Source organism: Girardinichthys multiradiatus, chromosome 9, assembly GCF_021462225.1.
Source record: "Girardinichthys multiradiatus isolate DD_20200921_A chromosome 9, DD_fGirMul_XY1, whole genome shotgun sequence".
In the NCBI taxonomy this organism is placed as follows: domain Eukaryota; kingdom Metazoa; phylum Chordata; class Actinopteri; order Cyprinodontiformes; family Goodeidae; genus Girardinichthys; species Girardinichthys multiradiatus.
Genome location: NC_061802.1, coordinates 3,775,203 through 3,796,754, shown reverse-complemented (window position 1 = coordinate 3,796,754; position 21,552 = coordinate 3,775,203). Strand labels below are relative to the sequence as shown.

The 21,552-nt window shown below is 41.1% G+C and overlaps 1 protein-coding gene across 1 annotated transcript in view; it reads right to left on the bottom strand.

Moving 5' to 3' along the window:
* Positions 1 to 1,758: 1,758 nt before the first annotated feature.
* Positions 1,759 to 21,552, bottom strand: part of si:ch73-60h1.1 (calcium/calmodulin-dependent protein kinase type IV) — a 31,907-nt gene continuing 12,113 nt past the window's right edge. Inside the window, exons 5-11 of the mRNA XM_047374119.1 lie at positions 20,877 to 20,949; positions 16,312 to 16,402; positions 12,696 to 12,770; positions 8,853 to 8,928; positions 7,671 to 7,797; positions 6,417 to 6,569; positions 1,759 to 3,763 (exon numbers count right to left, since the gene is read on the bottom strand). Coding sequence (XP_047230075.1) covers positions 3,251 to 3,763; positions 6,417 to 6,569; positions 7,671 to 7,797; positions 8,853 to 8,928; positions 12,696 to 12,770; positions 16,312 to 16,402; positions 20,877 to 20,949 — 1,108 coding nt within the window. The 3' untranslated portion in view covers positions 1,759 to 3,250. The remainder of the gene's footprint in view (positions 3,764 to 6,416; positions 6,570 to 7,670; positions 7,798 to 8,852; positions 8,929 to 12,695; positions 12,771 to 16,311; positions 16,403 to 20,876; positions 20,950 to 21,552) is intronic.

Sequence of the window (21,552 nt, the reverse complement as noted above, 5' to 3'; positions counted from 1 at the left end):
TTTACAGGTTAACGTACAACTGCAATGATTTTTAAAAATAGTAACAACTTTGAAATTACTGTGGAGTTTCTCAAATCAACAAGGAGGCTCAAAGTTATTCAGAAAGGCTCAAATATACACATACACCTTCGTGAATATTTGGCTCTTTTTGTGTAGCCATCAACAAGCTTCTGGTATAACTTTGCCTGGATATTTGAACATGTTTTTGGAAGAATTAGTGGAGTTCAATAAAACTGATTGGTTTCTTGGGAAAGAAACAGCTTTTAAACATTATCCAACCATTTTCGGCCCAGTTGAGGATGAAGCTTTGGGAAGGCCAGTCCAGGAGCTCCTACTTCTCTGATGTGTTTAGGATTATTGTCCTACTGAAATGCATAGCTGGGTCCCAGTCAGAATCATCTACTTACTGATTGGAGCTGAAGTTGACTGACTTAAAGGCAGCCCTCCTGCTTGCCTGCTGGCAGCAAATTGGCCCACAGCATGATGCAGCAACCACTATGCTTTACAACCTACTAGGTATTCTTAGGGCTAAAATGATCACATTGTCTCCTAACAAAAAGGCTTAAAATGTTAACGTCTGCGATCAGGCGCAACCGTATATGCCCAGAAGGCATTTGGCTTGTTCATGTCGACAGTTGCAAATTTCAGTCAAGTGAAGTTGTCGCTTTTGGAGGACAGGTTTCTTTCTAGGTTGGTTTCACGTTTTTATTCATGCAAGGCCTTCTACAATAACAAGTACATTAGTCTGTCCTCACGCCAGCAACTTTTCCTTTGCTAAACTTGTTCCCGGACAGGCCTTGCATGCTGCTCGGAGAGACTGTTTCCTTACGCCCAGAACAATCTACACAGAATTCATTTTTGCATATGGTAAAAACAATACTATCCCTCTTAATCTACCAAACTACGTTTTAATCTACCACACTATCTAAGATGAGTGTATGTAAACTTCTTAATACGAAGGAAAATAAGCATTCACCATTACCCCACTAACTGGTTTGAAGATTGCGTTATTTGCTGTTTTTTTCAGTTTTTAACTTTGTTCTCTCTTTTCTCTTCCTAGAAGCTACACCTGGCCTGGCTCTGTGTCTACCTGTGACACCTTTCTGGAGAGGGGCATCGTCCGAGCTTCTGCTGGCAACAACTTAATGCTCGCCCTCTACCGATGATCCACATAGCCCTGTCTTTTAGTGTTTAACCCTTTCTCTCTCCTAGATATGGAAATTGACTGAGCTTCTACTGTAACTAACTCTATGTGCTCTCTTTCAGACTCTAACCTTGAAAACTGGCTCAGAGTTTATCTGTTCTTTCTTTCTAGATGAAACGACTAAAGGAGCTACATCCATTAACATTTACTTTTCCTTCCCATAGAAAGGACTCCTGGATCAGTGCTTCTTTGTTCTCTTTGTGTCTCTGCTCTGTTCTCTCAAACCCCCAGTCGGTCGTGGCAGATGGCCGCTCACACTGAGCCTGGTTCTGGTTCTGCTGGAGGTTTCTTCCCGTTAAAAGGGAGTTTTTCCTCTCCACTGTCGCTACATGCATGCTCAGTATGAGGGATTGCTGCAAAGTCAACGCCAGTGACTGTCCACTGTCTCTACATGCTCATCCGGGAGGAGCGAATGCTGCAAGTCACTGACTGGATGCAGTCTGCTGGGTTTCCTTAGATAGAAAAACTTTTTATACAATTTGAATAAATAACTGAATCTGACTGCACTGTTCAATGGTTAGGATTAATTGGAATGTATGAACCTGACTGTTGTGAAGTGCCTTGAGACGACATATGTTGTGAATTGGCGCTATATTAATAAACTGGATTGAATAAAATAAACTGAAAGATCTTTATGATAATCTTAGATTTTTTAATTTATTTTTGTAAATATGCATAAACCCTGAATTAATGCTTTCTTAGCACCTCAAACCTGAACTGACCACTGTGTGTCAGCAAGAGCTTATGGTGTCTTCATAATGAGTGAAGATCATAGTATGCCCTTCACAAACTATTGGAACGTGGACGTGAACATGCTCCCAACTGCGACCAGGCAAAACTGTAAATGGCCAAGTCAGGATGCAGGGAGGAGCTAGAAGATGACTTTGAGCTAATACCTGCATGAAATTCTTACTGACCAAGCCACACAGAGGATACACTACCACCACGATAATAATCCAACATGGCCTCGCTACAGAAGTTTGATGCATGCACAAAGAATTTGAGGAACTCATGTTTTATCAAGCAAAGACCATCCACTGTAAAGACCATTGATGTTCTGGCCAGTTTTTCAGGTTTTATGTGGTATGGGGTCTTCATCCTGTGTGAAGGTACCCTACATTAAGTTTGAGTTAAACCAGATAAAATTAATACAAAATGGATCCACAGGATCTGCTCTGTATTTCTGGCTCCAGCTCTCTACTGAACACATTCATGAGTAAATATTTCACCAATAAACATGTGTAATTCAGTCAGTGCTTAGTTAGAAATGTTGAACAGCCTCTGCAAAGTGGCAGCAAACTAAAAACCAGCTGAAAGTGGCCTTTCATCACACCACAAAATGGCCACAGCTCTTAATCAAAGTGAAGCATCACAGATTGTTAGCATCTCCATACACATGGTCCTGCAGCCAGAGAACTTTACAATCAGATAACATCTGGAAGAATAAGCATAGTGGAAATTATTCCTAAATGGGATGAAGATCCCCTGGACTTTAACAGGAAGAGCCAGAAAAATGAAACATTTGGCCAACCAGGTCTGGAGGCCTGCTGTCTGTGTTTACATTAGTTTGGACCATAATGCTTTTTTACAAGAAAATATACTTTAAACCCTTTTCAGGAGTGCACATTTTCTCCCAGATCACTAATCCGAGGCAGAAACTAAAATGTTTCCGGGTAAAAAAATGCCTTAACCTCCTTTTTCTGCTCATTTCCAGCTTTACATTCATTCTGAGATCCACCAGACTAGATTCACAAACATCCATATTTATCTTTAAATGGGCATTGTGCTGAAAATGGGTTCAGCCATTATTGTCTATTAGCTCTTTTGGCTTCTTTCAGTCTGCCGAACCAACCATCAGCATGAGATCAACTGTTGACTGATTAGCTAGTCAGTCAAGTAAAACTCAGGCTGAGGCGATGCCTAAATTTGCACAAACCTGTGTCCATTTTTTGTTCCCAGACAGCAGACTGGGATGTTTGTAAAGAACGACTGGAAGGCGCAACTGTTGGGTTTTTGTTGTGACACTGAAGCCACTCTGTTGACCGTTCACTGGCAGTGAGCGGTCTTAGTGCCTGGCTCTGGCCCCGGCGCGAAGCCGTTGCTGAGGTTAATGGGACTCGGAGGTGAGTCCAGTGGGGACGTGGCCTCCTTTTCGTGGACTGACTCGATGACAGAGCAGCTCTTCTGCGGCAGCCGGGGTTGGACAAGCATGGATTTGGGGATGACTGAAGCCTGTCGGAGCCCATCGGCACGCAGTGGGGGCCTGATGAGGGCGGGGCCTGTGGGCGGGCCATCAGAGCTGGGGGGGTTGGGGCTACACGGAGGGGAGGGGCTGGCAGGACTCTGGTCGGCAAGCTTAGGTTCATCTTTCTGGGGTACCTGCTGGTCTGGGGGTGTGGTCTCTTTTTCCTCGGGGGCGGGGCCTGATGACTCAGGAGGCGGGTCTTGTTGCATGCTGCTCTGCCTTGGAGTCCCTGAACCTGGAATCTCGCAGCTGTCAGTGCGACGTCGGGATCCTTCATGCATTCTGCTGGTGGCTACAACAGCCTTCATGGCAGCCTGTTGACAATAGCACACAGAAGGAGGGCTTTTTTTATGCAACCCTTCGATGCAAAGGACTACTGTGTTACCACTGATAGAAACTCAGTTTAATTGATGGCAGTTTTTCCATCCAATACATTTTTGCTAGCTGAACCAAATCTACATACATTAGCACAGTGTAATTTAACTGAGTCAGTTAAACAAATGTTGTTCACATACCGTTAAAAGGAAATAATTTTGGTTGGTTGAACTCAATAAAATGGAATTCTGTTGAGCTACACTTAAAAAAATGACTTGTTCACAGAACGTAATAAAGTTATGGAAAGAATTTCCACGTAAATAAAATGCAAGAAACTATTTTGTTTAGTGACCTCATTCTATTTATGTTGGGCGAACATGATGTATTTGCATTCCTGTAACATAATTACTAAGGTTCAATCCAACCAGATGTGTGAGTGTAAATGTTATGAACTAACATGATTTCCTTGAGCCGTTTCAACGTATATGATATACTTATGAGTTGCTATATTTTATAGGGTAGTTGCAGTTGATTTTAAGAAAGTACTGCAGTGTAAAGTTTAATTGTGCCACATTTTTGGCACTTATACTCCAGTAAGAGCTTATCAGTGACTGCTGACAGAATTATGGCTTCTGCTGTTCAACAAACATTTCTCATAAAGAGGCAACTTTGTTATTTAATTTTAAATGCATGGAGTAAACCCAACTGGTCTTCCTCATTCAGGGTTTCTCTGCGGAACGGTCTAACAAAAACTATAATAAATATAACACATAATGAACACATAAAGATGGGAAACAACAACAGACTAACACACTAAAAGAATAATGCTAAACCAGCTAACAAATGATTAACAATGAACTTGAACTCTACCCATATTCCATTTCCCGACAGTTACCTGCAGCGGCATGCTACAATACAGCATACAGGCTAAAACATCAGTGTCCTAGTCTGTACATCATGTTTGTTTAAAGAAAAACACCTATGAGCATTTCTTAAAACTGGATTCTTGGATTCTGATCAGGTAGCCATAAACGTTCAAGTGGCTATTGAGAAACCAGTTAACAATATACATCACACATTACTGCCACCTACTGTTTTGGAAGCAGAAATTATTTGCAATCTTAACCAAATAGAATTACGTTGTTTTAACATAACATCTAGTAAATTTTACATTGTTGTATTTCAAGCTAAAACGACATGTTTTAAATATGTTCAAACACAAAACATGATTTTACTAAGTAGAAGCTACATGTTAAACTTAAGATAAGGTAACAGATACCCAGTTTTCTTTTTTTGAGTGTATATATGTCCCTGCATTAACTAACTCATAAAATTTAAATAACCTAATGACAAATGAATTTGTATGATCAACTCAATTTTGTTCACTTATGAACAAACATGCATATCACATGTCAGCAGACGTCAGTCTTCTTCTTGTGATCTTTTTTGGCAGTTGGTAAACCAACTATAATGGCGCATTACCGCCACCAACTGGACATTCTGCGAGAATGTTCGAAGAGGCCAGACGATATAAAACTAAATAATTTTGTGTTCGTGTAACAAAGACTGTTTCGTCGGTAAATATTTTAGAGTCAGAAAAAGAATAATAATTTATGCAAAGCTGTAGAGTTACATTTGGGTGGAGTAAATCAAAATAAAATGTTTTGGCTCAAAGAAGGATTTGAATAAGATTTTGAGTGCACTTTTGAGAGTTATCAAAAGCATTTCACAGTGTAGATCATACCAGAAGATATTTACTCTCTGTCTGGTTGTAAAGCGTTGACTTTAGTTCAATGCCCTGTGTTCTTGCTAGCTAGATATCACAAAACGTGTTCTCCAAGGCTCCTTCAAAGGGCCAATAGATTTTACAAATTATATAGCTAATGTAGATCAGAATATTAGAGATGCACTTCTCTCCCTCTCTATGCAGATGCCAGTTGTTTATCATCATGCAAACACAGCTGCCCTGGTGTTTGATCATCTGCAGGTTGCATTTGACAGTCAGTCACATCTGTTCCACTTTAAGAGAATATTGTTTTTAACTAACAAAAAAATCGCTGCAGTCTCCATACTTCGTCCTCACAAGACACCCTATTTGAATTTGTCTTAAGTTAAATATCATGGTATTTTTATTGATGAAGGCCTTTCCTTTAAATCCTGAATTTAACATCTAAAAAATATTAAACATAGAAATAACTGGAGAAAATGATTTGTTGCTGCTAAATTCTTACCACACATGTAATAGGATTAAATTAATTATCCTCTCTGGTTAACTGACCTTCACTGACTTTTGACCTGGTATATTTTTATTTATAAATCACTAACTGTTGGGTATTATATCTAGCTTCCTATATGTGCACTTAAAAAAACAACTAAAGCCTTTGCTCACACACATTCCTTAAGTACAAACAGAACTTGGGAAGAAGGTATTTACCTAAAGTACCGTTTACTGTGCCCCAATTACATTTACCTGTATAAATATAAGTTGATACTGAAGTTAAAAGCATCACATGGTGTTTGCATTTTTCCTGGAATTTAGCAGTTTTGTTATAAACCTAGAGTTCTACCAGTAGGATTTATGTGGAGAAAAATACTTAACTTAAAATGCGGAGTTTATGATGCCAGACAAACCACAGAAATGATTTTAGGTACCTTAAGTTTGCGTCTAGCATTAAACTCCTGCAGTTTCCTCTGGGTAGTGTCCATGTGGGAGAAACGAGCCGCTTTTCCCAGAACCCAGGGGTGCTGCAGGGCCTCTAGGACACTGAGGCGCTTGTGAGGGTCAAGAACAATCAGCTTACTGACCTGCAGGGAAAATAACAACGGATTCTCAAAGGGAAGACTGGTTGGGTACATGAGAAGATAGATGTTAAGTTGAATCTTTTCCCCCTATCCCTCCATTATCTTCTGTTAAAGAACAGGTGAAAGGTCCAGGAACAATACCCAAATATGCATCTCTCCACTCAGCATTATTCAGCTCCTCATAAGGATATTCAAGGCGTTCCCATGCCAGAAAGGATGTGTATATTCCCTGCTGTGAGTTCAGGCCTGCTCAGGGGTCTCCTTCCAGTGAATTAACATCTTAAAACGGGAAGCATCAAAGAGGAATCCTCAACTAATGACTGGAGCATCCCCACTGACTCGGTTGATGCAAAACCGCAGAGGCCCTCCTCCTAGTTCCCCCTGGATGATGGAGCTCCTCACCTTGTCTCTAAGGCCACCAGCCACCCTACTGAGAAGGCTCTTTTCAGCCTCTTGCATCCGACCTCCTAAGTTTGGTCTGTATCTCTTTATCACAGAGGAGGTTGATGGACTGATAAAACCAGAACTTTGCCTTTGGACTCAATTTCTTCTTTCCTTCTGCAGACCGGAGCAATGCCCTCATTACTGTAGGTGAAGCTCTGATTCATCTTTCAGTCTCCTGCTCCATCCTAGCATCACTCCAGAACGTCACTCCAAGTTATTTGAACTACTCAGCTTCACTTTATTCACAACAGGTAAACCTTTAATGTTTCTTCTTAGGTATGATATTTATCTTTGAAGGATAATGGACCTCAAAGTGTTTGGAAGACCTCCAAGATTGATAGGCAGCAGTGGCTGTTTACCAGGGTCACTGTTTATCTGTTTACCTGCAGATCCAAATAGGTTAAATCAAGTGAGAAAAAAGCTCAAGTATGTTGAGTTTCTGCTGACTGCAATAAAATTAGAGTCACAGTAAATGCTTTTCTATTTTCTGTTCAAACTGTTGTCTTTTCTGAATGTTTGTCAAAGTGTGTCTGAACATGTTCCAGTTAAAGGTATAATTTATTTTAGAGTTACAAAATATCTCCAAGGTTTTTTCAGTTCAATTAAATTACATTCAAATTCAGTTTTGTTGGAAGATGTCAGGACAGAAGAAGAACTCACCAAATCCTTGGCATTGAGGGAGACCTCGTCCCACCATGGAGACACAAACTCATAGTCGCAGTTCAGGATGCGGCTGTACATGTACTGATCGCCTCTTGGGTCAAAGAACGGCTCAAACCCACACAGCCTGGAGAAGAGGAACGAGGACTTTAAGATTTACTGCGCATCGGTACTGTAAAAAATATGAGGTCAAAACTGCAAGACTGGCCATCACAGTCTACCATAAATTCTGTATGTATGCATGTATGACCGACCGCCCGCCCCCAACGGCCACTGTTTGAATAAAGTTTTAATTTTTTAGGGCAAAACTACTTGGGTTTAAAGATGTCTAAACTTAGACTAAATATTTTAGGGTATGTATGGACTTACTATTAATTAATGTTCAAATGAGGTAAATTGAAGTTATATATACTGCTACCTTGACTCCTTGATGCCAGTTTTCTCCCTGATTCTTTAAACTGACTGCTGTCTCATTGAGATAAAATACTGACAGCCAGTAGCTACTCCACCTATTCCAACAAGGAGACAAGAATTAGACAAGACTACATGCCAATTATCTCACATCACTTCTTGAAGAAAAGCCTCTGCAGGGAATATTGACCCTATGATCAGTGAACCCATCTGGAGGCACCATTAGAACCGACTTAATGTCTGAGAACCATGTTCTGGTGCACATTGTGTCAACGGCTCTAATGGATGCACTAAGAGAATAAAACTTCCATGTGAAATGTGCACTAATGGGGCTGAGTCAATGATGAATCAGTCTTTTGTGTGTGTGTGTGTGTGTGTGTGTGTGTTCCTGTCTTGGCATCACAGTGAGAACCATTTTCCTGATTTCACCATCAAATTGAGGACCGTTTGTAACAAAGTGAGGACATTTTGCTGGTCCTCACGACCTCTTTTGCTAACGGTTAGGTTTAAGACTAAGGTATGAATTGTCTTTAGGTTAAGGTTAGGGTTAGGCATGCACTGGTAATGGTTAGGTTTAGGGTTATTGTCAGGGTTAGGGCATAGAAAGGGTTGAAAATGACTGAAAATCAATGGAAGTCAATGGGAGTCAACAGATGGTCCTCACTACATATAGCAAAACAAGAGTGTGTGTGTGTGTGTGCGTGTGTGTGTGTGTGTGTGTGTGTGTGTGTGTGTGTGTTCAGGCTGGCAGCACACAGAAAGCGAACTCACAGGATGTACAGGATGACGCCCACTGACCACATGTCCACCTCGGGGCCGTAGGCATTTCCCCGCAGGATCTCTGGAGCTGTAGGCAGAGGAGTCGGTTAGCTGCCAGATGGTTGACAGAAGCTCCGACCAAGAGGTCTGAGAAATCCCACAGAGCAGCGGCTGCAGTGAACGCATCGCCGCCCACCTCCGGATGTCAGGTGAATGCAATCACTGATGCAAGTGATACTAAAATGCAGTGCACGGCCATGCAAAGACATGGCTATTTAACAGCCTAGAACATTGTCAAAAATTATTTTATTACAGTAAGTCAATCAAAAAAAAGTGAAATGTATATGATATACAGTACAGACCAAAAGTTTGGACACACCTTCTCAAGAGTTGTCTTTATTTTCATGACTATGAATATTGTAGCTTCACACTGAAGGCATCAAAACTATGAATTAACACATGTGGAATTATATACTGAACAAAAAAGTGTGAAACAACTGAAAATATGTCTTATATTCTAGGTTCTTCAAAGTAGCCACCTTTTGCTTTGATTACTGCTCCGCACATTCTTGGCATTCTATGATGAGATTCAAGACGTAGTCACCTGAAATGGTTTTCACTTCACAGGTGCGCCCTGTCAGGTTTAATAAGTGGGATTTCAAGCTTTATAAATGGGGTTGGGACCATCAGTTGTGTTGTGCAGGAGGTGGATACAGTACACAGCTGATAATCCTACTGAATAGACTGTTAGAATTTGTATTATGGCAAGAAAAAAGCAGCTAAGTAAAGAAAAACGAGTGGCGATCATTACTTTAAGAAATGAAGGTCAGTCAGTCCAAACAATTGGGAAAACTTTGAAAGTGTCCCCAAGTGCAGTCGCAAAAACCATCAAGCGCTACAAAGAAACTGGCTCACATGAGGACCGCCCCAGGAAAGGTGCTAAGCATCTCTGGGAACTCCTTCAAGACTGTTGGAAAACCATTTCAGGTGACTACCTCTTGAAGCTCATCAACAGAATACCAAGAGTGTGTGGAGCAGTAATCAAAGCAAAAGGTGGCTACTTTGAAGAACCTAGAATATAAGACATATTTTCAATTGTTTCACACTTTTTAGTTCAGTATATAATTCCACATGTGTTAATTCATAGTTTTGATGCCTTCAGTGTGAAGCTACAATATTCATAGTCATGAAAATAAAGAAAACTCTTTGAATGAGAAGGTGTGTTCTAACTTTTGGTCTGTACTGTACATTCACTAAACATTGCTACATTTCAAGTCTTAAGGCTTACAGTCTACATAAGACCAATAAAAACTGGAATTTTAAGACGGATATGTTATGCCCTATGCAATCATGGAGACCTCCACAACCAGGATAAGTCACGGAAGGTCATTGCTAAAAGAAGCTGGCTTAAGGGTTCTGCATCCAGGCATATTAATGGAAAGTTGAGTGGAAGGAAAAAGCATGGTAGAAAAAGGTACACGAGCAAGAGGTATAACCACAGCCATTAGAGGTTTGTGGATCAAAGTCTATTCAAGAGTTTAGGGGGAAATTCACATGGTGTCGAGTGCAGCGGGAGTTGGTGCCACCACACACAGACACCCAGTACAGGAAATGGGTCACATCTGTGGTATTCAATTCAATTCAATTCATTATCATTATTTCCTGTTCAATTCAATTCATTATTATTATTTCCTGTTCAAATCAATTCAATTCAATTCAGTTTATTTATATAGCGCCAATTCACAACACATGTCGTCTCAAGGCTCTTCACAAAAGTCAGGTACATACATTCTAATTAATCCAAACTATCAAACAGTCAGATTCAGTTATTTATTCAAATTGGATAAAAAGTTTTTCGGTCTAAGGAATCACAGCAGATTGCATCCAGTCAGTGACTTGCAGCATTCACTCCTCCTGGATGAGCATGTAGAGACAGTGGACAGTCACTGGCGTTGACTTTGCAGCAATCCCTCATACTGAGCATGCATGTAGCGACAGTGGAGAGGAAAAACTCCCTTTTAACAGGAAGAAACCTCCAGCAGAACCAGAACCAGGCTCAGTGTGAGCGGCTATCTGCCACGACCGACTGGGGGTTTGAGAGAACAGAGCAGAGACACAAAGAGAACAAAGAAGCACTGATCCAGGAGTCCTTTCTATGGGAAGGAAAAGTAAATGTTAATGGATGTAGCTCCTTTAGTATTCCAGGTGTCAAAGATGTTCAGAGGTTATTTTTTACCATCTGCAAGTCAAGCCTCTAGTCTTTTGCCCAAAGTTTGAAGTTTCTAGTGACTGAAATATTTTCTTATCAAATGCATGGAGTCTAGTCTGCCTTAACAATGCAATGCTGTAGATTAGGAGTTCAAACCTTGGAATAGTTGTCCTTAGCTCTTAATTTAACACATGGAAATTTTACATTTCATTTCTTTAAATTTAAAGAACATTAAATTTAACTTGCAATAACCCCATGAGATTTATAAATAATATAAATACAAATAAAGGAACAAATAATGGAGAATTTCTAACTGAATCAAAGTGTTTTTCATTCAATCTTCAGCCATCATTTGTTTGCCGTGTTCATATTGTCTTCACCTTCAGTATGAACTATGGGGTTTGGAAGGTTTCCTTCATCCCGGCCCTGTTTACACGACAGCGTTTTCTGGTGAAAACGTTTTCAATGACCTTCTATGTTAATTATATGACCCAAACCACCTAGAAATTATTCACCTGACACAAAATCAACCTTCTTCCATGGCCATCTCAGTCACCAGACCTAAATCGTGGATTTGTCCTGAGGGCTGAGCTGTAGGGAAGACAGCATTGAGAGAGGATCCTGTCCCAATCTCTAGCAGTGGTGTCCAAAGTCAGTCCTCTAGGACTGGTGTCCTGCATTGTTTAGAGGTTTCCCTGGTTGAAAACTCCTGAGTCAACAGGAGACTCCTGTACTCAGGAGCTAACTCACCTAGCTGAAACAGCTGTGTTGGAGCTGGAACACATCTAAAATATGCAGGACAATGGCCCTGGTGGACCAGAGTTGGACATTGGCACCTTTAACACACATTTGGTTCTATGTGCTAAAGTGTCCAAGACAGGACATGATGCTGGACTCCAGCATTCAATAGTTTAATCAGAATCATCAACGGTCCTTTGTCTGAAACACAGGTGTCAAACTCCTATCCTTAAGGGCCGATGTCCTGCAACTTTTAAATGTGTCTCAGCGTCCACACACCTGAAGTGGGTCATTAGCAGGACTCTGTAGAACTTAAGAGCCTGAGAAGGTGATTCAGTTCTTTGGTTCAGATGTGTTGGACTTAGGACACATCTCAATTGCAGGACAACAGCCTTTGAGGACTGACTTTGGATGCCACTGTCCTTAGGTATAAGTGTGTGCGTTCATGGATGTTTGTCCTGTGTGTCTCTGTGATGGACTTGTAATCTGTCCAGGATGTACCCCCGCCTCTCGCCCACTGCCTGCTGGAGTCAGGAACTGCCGCTCCCACCCACCTGGCAATGAGTAAGCAGGTATTGACAATGGATGGACTGGATTTCAACCACTGAATAAACATGTTTAAGTTCTATTTTTAGATTTTCCAAATGAAATGATGCACCTGCAACAAATATATTTTAAGGCTTCTTACTCTTCCTCACCAGGAGTGCCAATAAATGCAGAGGGCGCCTTCCGCACCTGCTGACTTCCTTCAGCTACATATTAAATCTGTGCCTTAATTGTTTCTACCTGTATTGGTTTAATTATATTTACTGTATTTTTTTTCTTCACATGATCCACTACATTTAAGCCTAATAGAGCCATACATGTAGTACTGTGTGTACCTCTGCTGCCCAGTGTATTTTACTTACCGCAGTACCCCGGAGTACCACAGACGGTCTTCATGGTGACCTGATCGTCGATGATTTTGGAAAGACCAAAGTCGGCTGTGAGACAAGAAAACATTTGGACCAAACTGAGTCACAACATATTCTTTAAAGTTGAAGTGAGTTTCTTCTGTTTCTATTTTAGGATGAACGAGGGGGCTGAAGCTGCGGGGGTGGAGGAGAATGTGCTTCTCTGCAGGAGGCTCTGTGAACTAAATGAAAGGTGTTTGTTGGAGAGAAGTCTCGCTCGTCCATCTGTAGCATTTAGCCAGGGGCTCGCTGGCCATCTGGATGCAGAGAGGCTTCTCTGAAAATAATGAGCCACCAAAGAGCCGCTGGGCCGGCACTAAGACAAGCTTTCTTGGAGAGCTTCCGTACCTCAGAGAGATTACAGCAAGGCAAGATGTTAATTTTTTAACGGTTTTAGTAAGAGCTGCGAGAATATTTGTATTTTTACAGATGTTTGAGCCGAGGTAAGCCCTATTGTTAAATAATAAATCTGATACAGTTCACCATTGTGCATTTTATCTCATTCTAATTTCACTTTATCTCCATACCAACATGGTTCCTGCTGTTACCTCAGTGTTAAAGAACATGGATAACAAACACTGTGCTGCTGTATTCATTTATCTAAAAAACAAAAGAGAGCATTCTAGTGTTGGACCTCGGCCATTAAACATTAAAGGCCAGTAAGAACTTTTCTGGAACTTTCAAAATAAATCACATTAACAAACCTCCAGCACAGCCAGGAACAGGAACGAGAAGGGAGTAACAGCAGACTTCCCATGACGTCACTGTTTGTATGAAAACCCAGCATTCCAACAAACAGACCTCTTCCACACAGGTCCCCAGTGGAGCTGGAAGGAGAAAGAGCCAATGTCTCCTTGCTGGCAAGCAGACATAGCTCTTTAACTTGGATCCAGAGCGACTACGATCACATGTAACAAAGTTAAGCAATGATTTGCCCGTTCGACTGTTCGGCATTCATTCATATAAAGGGTGTAATGAGACAAGCTTGACTTGGCATTACTTCTGAGGCCACCAGAAGCAACCCTAATCAAAGCTGATTTCCTCCGCGGCCTGGAAAAAAATGACCGCATCGCACGCCTTCCTGCGTGCACGTCCAGGTAGCGAGGGCTACACCGCCATATTGCGGCCACTCAAGGAGTTGAACATGCCTGTGTCGTACGGTTCGGTTTCTTTTGTTAGCTTCAACCGCTAACGGCTAAGAACACGTGCTCGCCCACTTTATGAGTCAGCTGAAGATCATTTACCCAGAAAGATTGTTGGTCCTCATCCAAAATATTTCCTAAAATATTATTTGTACTAGGCAAAGCCAGCTAATTTAACACCATTAAGCCCCATTTATCCAAAAGGTTTGGTTCTTATTCAAAATAATATTTCTTTGAATATTATTTGAATATTTCCATAATAATAGTTCCGTAAATATTATTTTAATAAATAAAGGCAGCTAATTAAACACCATTGAGAACTGGTCATCCAGAAGGTTAGTTTTTTTCAGCAAATCATTCTTTAAAATGTTGTTTTAAAATAATGTTTGATCTGATCTTGCATTATGAATGGTTGTTTGAAGGTATACCAATAATTGCCTCAGTTAGTTCCAAGACTAACTTAACTTCATTTCCAGATTTTTCAAGATAATCCTTGGTTCTCAAACATAAATAACATTGCATGGTAATGTTGCATTACTCTTTTAGTCATGGTTCTCAATCATCTTTGATTCACTTGTTTATATTGTGTATATCTGTGTGTGTGCAGAGTTCTGCTGTTCAATAATGCCAGAGCTTGGCTCATCCCTTTCAATTTTGTCCTAATACCACCGCCTTTTTGGGCTGGTGTTCACAGGCGACCCTTAACAAACTGAAATATTATTTAATAAAATATTAAAATATTAATATTAAATAATATATTCATATTCATAATTACAACACTAGTAGATGGGGCCACTCCATTAAGCACTTCCTAGACTAACATCAGAGACCTGATTAGATGCTGGCGGCTAAGAGTAACCAGTGGAACAGACGGGTTTCGTGTGCTTTTTTTAGGCTGATTAAAGGCCAGAGGAGTCGCCGAGTTCTGGAACATTTGCAAAGAAGTTCCTTAAAGCGGGTTTGGAGACCAGTTAGGAGGGCTTTCCAGTACTCAAGGCAGGAGATGACCTTAAGGCTCCCACAGAGTCGGGCGTATTGCGAAAGGCGCGGATAGCGCGTGTGTAGCAGTGTAATGTTGTTACACCAGATTGTAGAACAGTTAGTTAGTTTGTAGGCAGCGGTAACTTTTATTTTGAAAAGACGAAAGCTCCACTGCGGAACAATCGTGGGTAACATCCGGTGTAAAAGTGTTAATTTTATTTGTATTTAATGTGTTTTATAATAGTAATGGTGGATTATTGTTAGTACTGTTGAGCACATTGGTTTCACAGACTGTCTTTGTGGGGTCTCAGTTCAGTGCCCAACAGATAGTCTAACGGGCCATACCATTGCAGCGGGGTAAACGCTCTCCCATGAGATTAGACGGCCTCTTTTCTCGTAGGAGAAGGATCTGTGGAGAACACTGAGGAGCTTGTCTGACTGCTTTCTATTTGTCGTATTGGTGCAGGCGGCGAAATCATAAAGGTGTTTTCGCATCAGCTGCAGTCCGGCTTATTTCAACAAAAGACACAACGCAGAATGAACACTGTTACACGGAGACAAACGTTTCATTTTCCTACGTTTTTCATGACAAATTCCAACATTTCTCACACTAAGCAGTTTATTGTGTAACAACTCATACACGGTCATAAATATATAGCTTTATGCCGACATGTCCAGTGGACGTCCACTTTGAGTCCACCTCGAAGACATCTGCAGAGGCTGAAGATGTGGGAGCCTTTAGACAGCACCAGGAGCTGGGTGGTGTGCTGGGTTAGATACAGCTGGATCTTTCTTATGTTTAACGATCAAGTTTTAGTTGGAGATGATGGGTTTTCATCCATGTCGATAAGTCAGAGAGTGAGTCCAAAATTCGTGCCAAGACCGTTTGGTCGTCGGGTGGGATTGACTGACAGGGCAGGGTATCTTCTGCATAAATAAATCTATAAATGCAGCTCAGCTGAACTAATCTAATATTAACCTTCAAATGCTGCTTGCATACAAAGCACCTGACCATGACCTTTGAAAAGTAATCTCTTTGAGCATCATTCTTTGAAAACCTTTAGAAAAACTTCCTGGTAATTACACACAGAAACTAATGGAAATTACTCATTCTGAGGATGGCCCACGGCATGCTGGGAAGGCTTCAATGTCCGGGAATTTGTGAAGGTCTTCTGTCCAAACTCAGGCCTCCGGTTTGTTTGTGCTGTTTCTGTGTAGCTGTTTTTTTGTGCTCTGTTATTAATATTTAGTTTGGGTCCCAAGTGAGATGTTTTAATTAATGTTCAGAAGTTTGACAACAAACTTTAAATATTTCTAATTTTCATAGAGTTTAATAGAGTTTTATTTTGATTTTTAATGTCTGGACATACATATTGGATACCCTGGTCACTAAGTGACAGTCACAGCTGAGTCATATTCATGTGCAGAATGAGTGTGTGGTTGGATACCTATCTTCAGTGGCGCGTCCAGCGACAGGTCGGCGTACAGCAGGTTCTCTGGTTTCAGGTCGCGATGGACAACCCCGTTACCGTGCAAATACTAAAACACAGAAGAACATGGGAGGAGCCCACTGTGAAAGCTGATCCACTTAAAGTCTACCTGGAACATTGACAGGAACATAACGAGACACCAAAGTGGAGAGGAGGAGGGGACGCACATTAAAGCCTTCAGGTGAGGGGGAGATGTCTTGGTTGATGGAGGTTTTTGGGAAGATTTGGCAGGGTGGATGGAGACAGACACATACATGCCCTGTTGCTTCCATATCTTCCAGATCAGACAAGCGGACAGTTTTCTACCATAGATCGTACTAATATGGGTACTGACATTGTTTTGTTTTGTCAATTTTAGCTTCTTACAAACAATACTTCTCATGTTTCTCTGTATTTGCAGTTATTTTCACCTAAGAATGTTTGTTTTATCCTGATTCTGCCTAAGAGCCATTTTTAGCTTTATGTCCTTCTTAGAGGTATTATCATGATTTTTACAATGATTTTCTAAACTACTGAATTTTTTTGTAACTGCACTTCAAGATGCACCCAAAAAGTGTTAAAACTCCCCATTGTCTTGCTCCTAAAAGACTCACCTGAATTCTCTTTTCATGCCTAATTATGTTTCTGGTCTGGCCTGCTGACAATTAACCTAATTGGATGTAAGACCTTTCCGTATTCACTTGCTTCTGTCCCTGTTTTTTTAGATATGCTGCAGGCATTAAATTCGAGGTGGCATCAGAAGGATATTTCCATGAATCTAATTAATTTTCTCATCCCAGATGCATGAAACTCATCGCCTCCATCAACGCCTGGTAGGAAGCTGAGAAACGGCTATAAAAAGATGTTGTTGTGCTCTGGGACCACAGCGTGTTTCTCTCGCTGCAGATTAACGCCACATTCACATCTAACATAACAAATACAACTGCAGAGTAATCCCAATGCACACACATGTCAACACGACAAGCATGCATACACATAAACACGCATGCATAAACAGGCGTATGTTTGATAAATGTAGGTCAGTTGTGGTCAGTGTGTGTGTGCGTGTGTTAATCCTCTCTGGTTTTAATCTGTTCAGCAGCAGGATGGAAGCTGCTGTTACATAAGAGACCTGCAGCTGATGAACACCGCTTCTACAAGAAGTGTCTGCAACCCAAACCAGTCGCAGCAACGCAAAAACTCAATCTTCCCTTTTTATTACAAAAATAACCCTGACCTTTCGAGGCGTAAACTCCTCCGAACCTCACACGCTTTGCTGTGATATTTGGCACCAAGCTGTCTCTAGCAGATGCTGTAAAAGGCCAGATAAGGCTTACAAGCCTCAGCTTGTCTGAGCAGAAGATCTTACGGATGTTGAACTGAGAGCTGGAGAATTCTGAGGAGAGGTCAACACCTTAAACTAATATTCGTGGTTTTTGTTTCACCTTTCTTCAACCATTTTTCCAGTCTGGGTTGAGGACAGTTCCTCCTTGAAATGCCCTGCAGTCACAGCAACCTCTATACTAATTGGCATCACTGGTGAGGATGTGTAAAAAGTGTTGAAATTGATTATTATTTTATTCCAGCAGCCAGCATGATTTTTGGAACATATTTGAGCTTTAACTTGAGAACATTTTGTTTTCCACGTTTGTCATACTCTGAAGCTAGTCGGAGTTTATATGGATATTAAGGATTTAAGGTCATCCTGGCACCATGAACAGGGAGGAGGATGGAAGAAATCAACTAAAGTAAAGAGTGGTCTTCCATTAGAAGCTATGAGCACAAAGCCAGCCTAAGGCTGCTGAAGGGCGCTAAAGTACCTCCTGACTGCACAGGCCAGAAACACGGCAAAGATACAGTAATTATTGACATGTTATCGTTATATGTCACCTCTATTTCTAGAATTTTTAGGCAACATCGTGGACACCTCCTTCGTATAGATTTCACGTAATCTTTTTCCACAGTTTTAAGATAAACCTTCTGCACAAAGTAGGATTCAGAAATCCCAACATGTAGCACTTGTCAAAGTCATGAATACTTTTTTGGCCAACTATTTTCAATCTTCCAATTAGAATAAATATGCAGGTACATCTCATGGTGCCAAATATCAGAGGTGTCTCTCATCTTCCTCTTGACAACAGCCCATAGATTCTCTATGGGGTTCGGGTCAGGGGAGTTTGCTGGCCAATCACGCACAGGAACACTGTGGTCGTTGGACCAGCTTTTGATACCTTTGGCAGTGTGGGCCAGAACCAGGTCCTGCTGGAAAACAAAAATAGCATTTCCATACAGCCTGTCAGCAGAGAGAAGCATGAAGGATGGATAAATTCAGGGAGAAGTTGACTTGCAGCTTTTATGGGAAAAATAAGCATTTTGTTATTTTTTGGTTATACATTTTGGAAAAAGAATCTCTTGAAATCAACTGAAAGTGGCAAAACAGCTCTCACTGCAAACCCTGGTTGCAGAGAGCCATTATGAACGAGCTGCATGATCTACAGTTGCATAATGCAGAGAGGGAAAAGGGTTTCGGTAACATCAGATGGTCGATGCTTTGCTTCAGCTCAAGGATCTGCACAATAAATGATCAGATGCAGTTTAGAGGGTTTAGACTTTAACATCATTTATTTATTTGGAGTGTTAAATGTAGCTCTATAGTTTGGACTTTATAACAGTGCGAGGAAGGTGCATCATGTGGGTTTACTATTTGGTGTCGTGACATCATTTAAAAATGGGCAGTTGTCAAATTTATTATTTTTTGGGATACTACTGTACTACTATTACCTACTAATATTAATAAATATTAATAGTAATGTGGATAAATAGTTTTTTACTGCAGCCTTCCCTTCAGTGAGTTACCCTCAGCCAGTATCATAATGCAGTTCAACACCACAATAGTGAAAACCATGATGAATTGAAATGGTCAGAACAAACAAGGCTGACAACCTGTTACAGACACCACATACTTTGATTTTAATTCTGTTTGTGATTATCAGATGAACATGAGGTGCAACAGAAAGCATCAGCTGAAGATTATCAGCTTTTCCTGCCTGTATCCCTGAACGCCTGGTTTTCATTAACCACTGCATGTTAACCTTTAAACGGTAAATGGCCTGCCCTTGTAGTGCCTTATCAAATCCGAGGAGTCCAAAGCACATTACATTACAATCAGTCATCCACACATTCACACACTGACAGAGGTAGGCTACACTGTAGCCACAGCTGCCCTGGGGCAGACTGGGGCTGCCATACAGTCCGTGCCACCGGTCCCTCTGACAACCATCAGGACGAACCCCTACCATCTGAGCCACCATCGCACCAGTATGATTTTTTGTCACTTTGATGTTTCATTAATTCTGTTTAGAAACAGGAGTCTATGACTAATCAGCTTAGAAGAGCTCACGCCTACAGAAGAAAAGATATTCTGTCTCTGACATCCTGAAAGGCTGATTTCTGTTCCAGCAGAAGGATGTTTCAGGCTGATCCTTTCTTTATGAAGAAGCATATCAGTTTCTCTTCTTGCTTTCAGTAGAAAACAGCAATCTGGCTGCATCACACGGAATAAAAGCCTCCCTCTAACACCCCTGAAGTGTTGACAAAGTGTTTTATTCACACTCGCGCTGCGGTGTCGACGACCTGTTGAAGTCTTGACACTCTTACATCTAAAAACAGCCACTTTAAAGCGGGAGTTTGGTGTGAAGCTGCAGAGGTGTAACCATGCTGGTGAGTGAGAGCAGCCATCCGATGATCAGAATAGTTGCAGAGACGGAGTGGATCTGATTCTGGTGGCACTGAAGTAACGCTACCAAAGCAGCTGCAATTATGAATCCAGGCCTGTGCAAAAGCAACCAGCGATGTTCACCATGCAACTAGATAAGTGCCAATCAGATAAAGACAAGATTTGTGGGGTACACAAATAGTTGTCCAGTCAACAGACACTCCCCCACCTGAGCGGTGGGTCTCTGCAGCTCCACCAGAGTTACCATTGGTTGTCTGATTAATGCTCTCCTTGCCCAGCCTGTCAGATTAAGTCGACCTCGATGTCTTGGTCGGTCTTCAGTTGGTCCATCCTCTCTCCATGTTCAGATGACGGATTAAACAGAGCTCTATTAGATGTTCAAAGCTATTGTTGTAAAACCTAATGCTGCTGTTAACTTCTCCACAACCTTCTCCCGGACTTCTCTGCAGTGTTCCTTGGTCTCCATGATGCTGTTTGTTCTGTTTTGTTCTCTAACAAACCTCTGAGGCCAGAAACAGAACAGCTGCAGTTAGACTGAAGTTAAATTACAAACAGATGGGCTCTGTTTACTGATTAGGGGTATCAGAGTAAATGGGGTGAATACAGATGCACGCCACTTATTCAGATTGTTTCTTGTAAAAAGATGTGAAAACAGTGCATCGTTTTCCGGCAAATTCACCTTTATGCTGTACTTCATGCTGGTGTGTCACATGAAATCTCAATATTACACTGAAGTTTATGGTTACGTGACAATCTGGCTCTGTATAATGTATGGGTGATATGTCAGACAGTTTTATACGGATCTTACCGCCACAGCTTCGAGGATCTGTTTAATGACATGGGCTGCATCTCTTTCGCTGTAGTATCCCCGCTCCACAATCCTGCAAACCAAACCAAACACATGATAAAAAACTGTGTTCAAGCTGAGGCTTCAAAACAGGTAAATATGCAAATCCTAAACAGCATTTCAAGCTTAAAAATGCAACTTATATCAATAAAATAACAACTCTGTAGATGATCTCTGTAGCATCAGCAAATGAACCTGCAACTTCTGCAACCAAACCAACCAATGCAAATAAGGCAACACGGCAACTTAGTACCTAATTCAGTCCCCAATAAATACAAAAACACTTAATATGTTAGTTTCAGTTACTAAACCAAGCAAAAGCAATAATTACCACATTTTAATCGGTTTCCAAGACTAAAGAAGCACCTGAAAGGCAAGATAAGTTCTGCTGAAGATGAGAAAGAAAACAGAACTCCTGCAAACACTAAACCCAAAATTATTCGTACACCTTCCAAATGTTCCCTTCATCTCAGCGTAATATTAACATTTATGAGCGACCCAGAGTTCTGACTTGTATCTGCTAGAGAATCTGTGGAGGAAAATAAAGATTAGGGTGATGGCACGAAGGCCTTCCAGCCTCAAAGACTTGGAGTTCTACACCAAAGGTAAATCATCAAAATACTGAAGGAAACGTGCA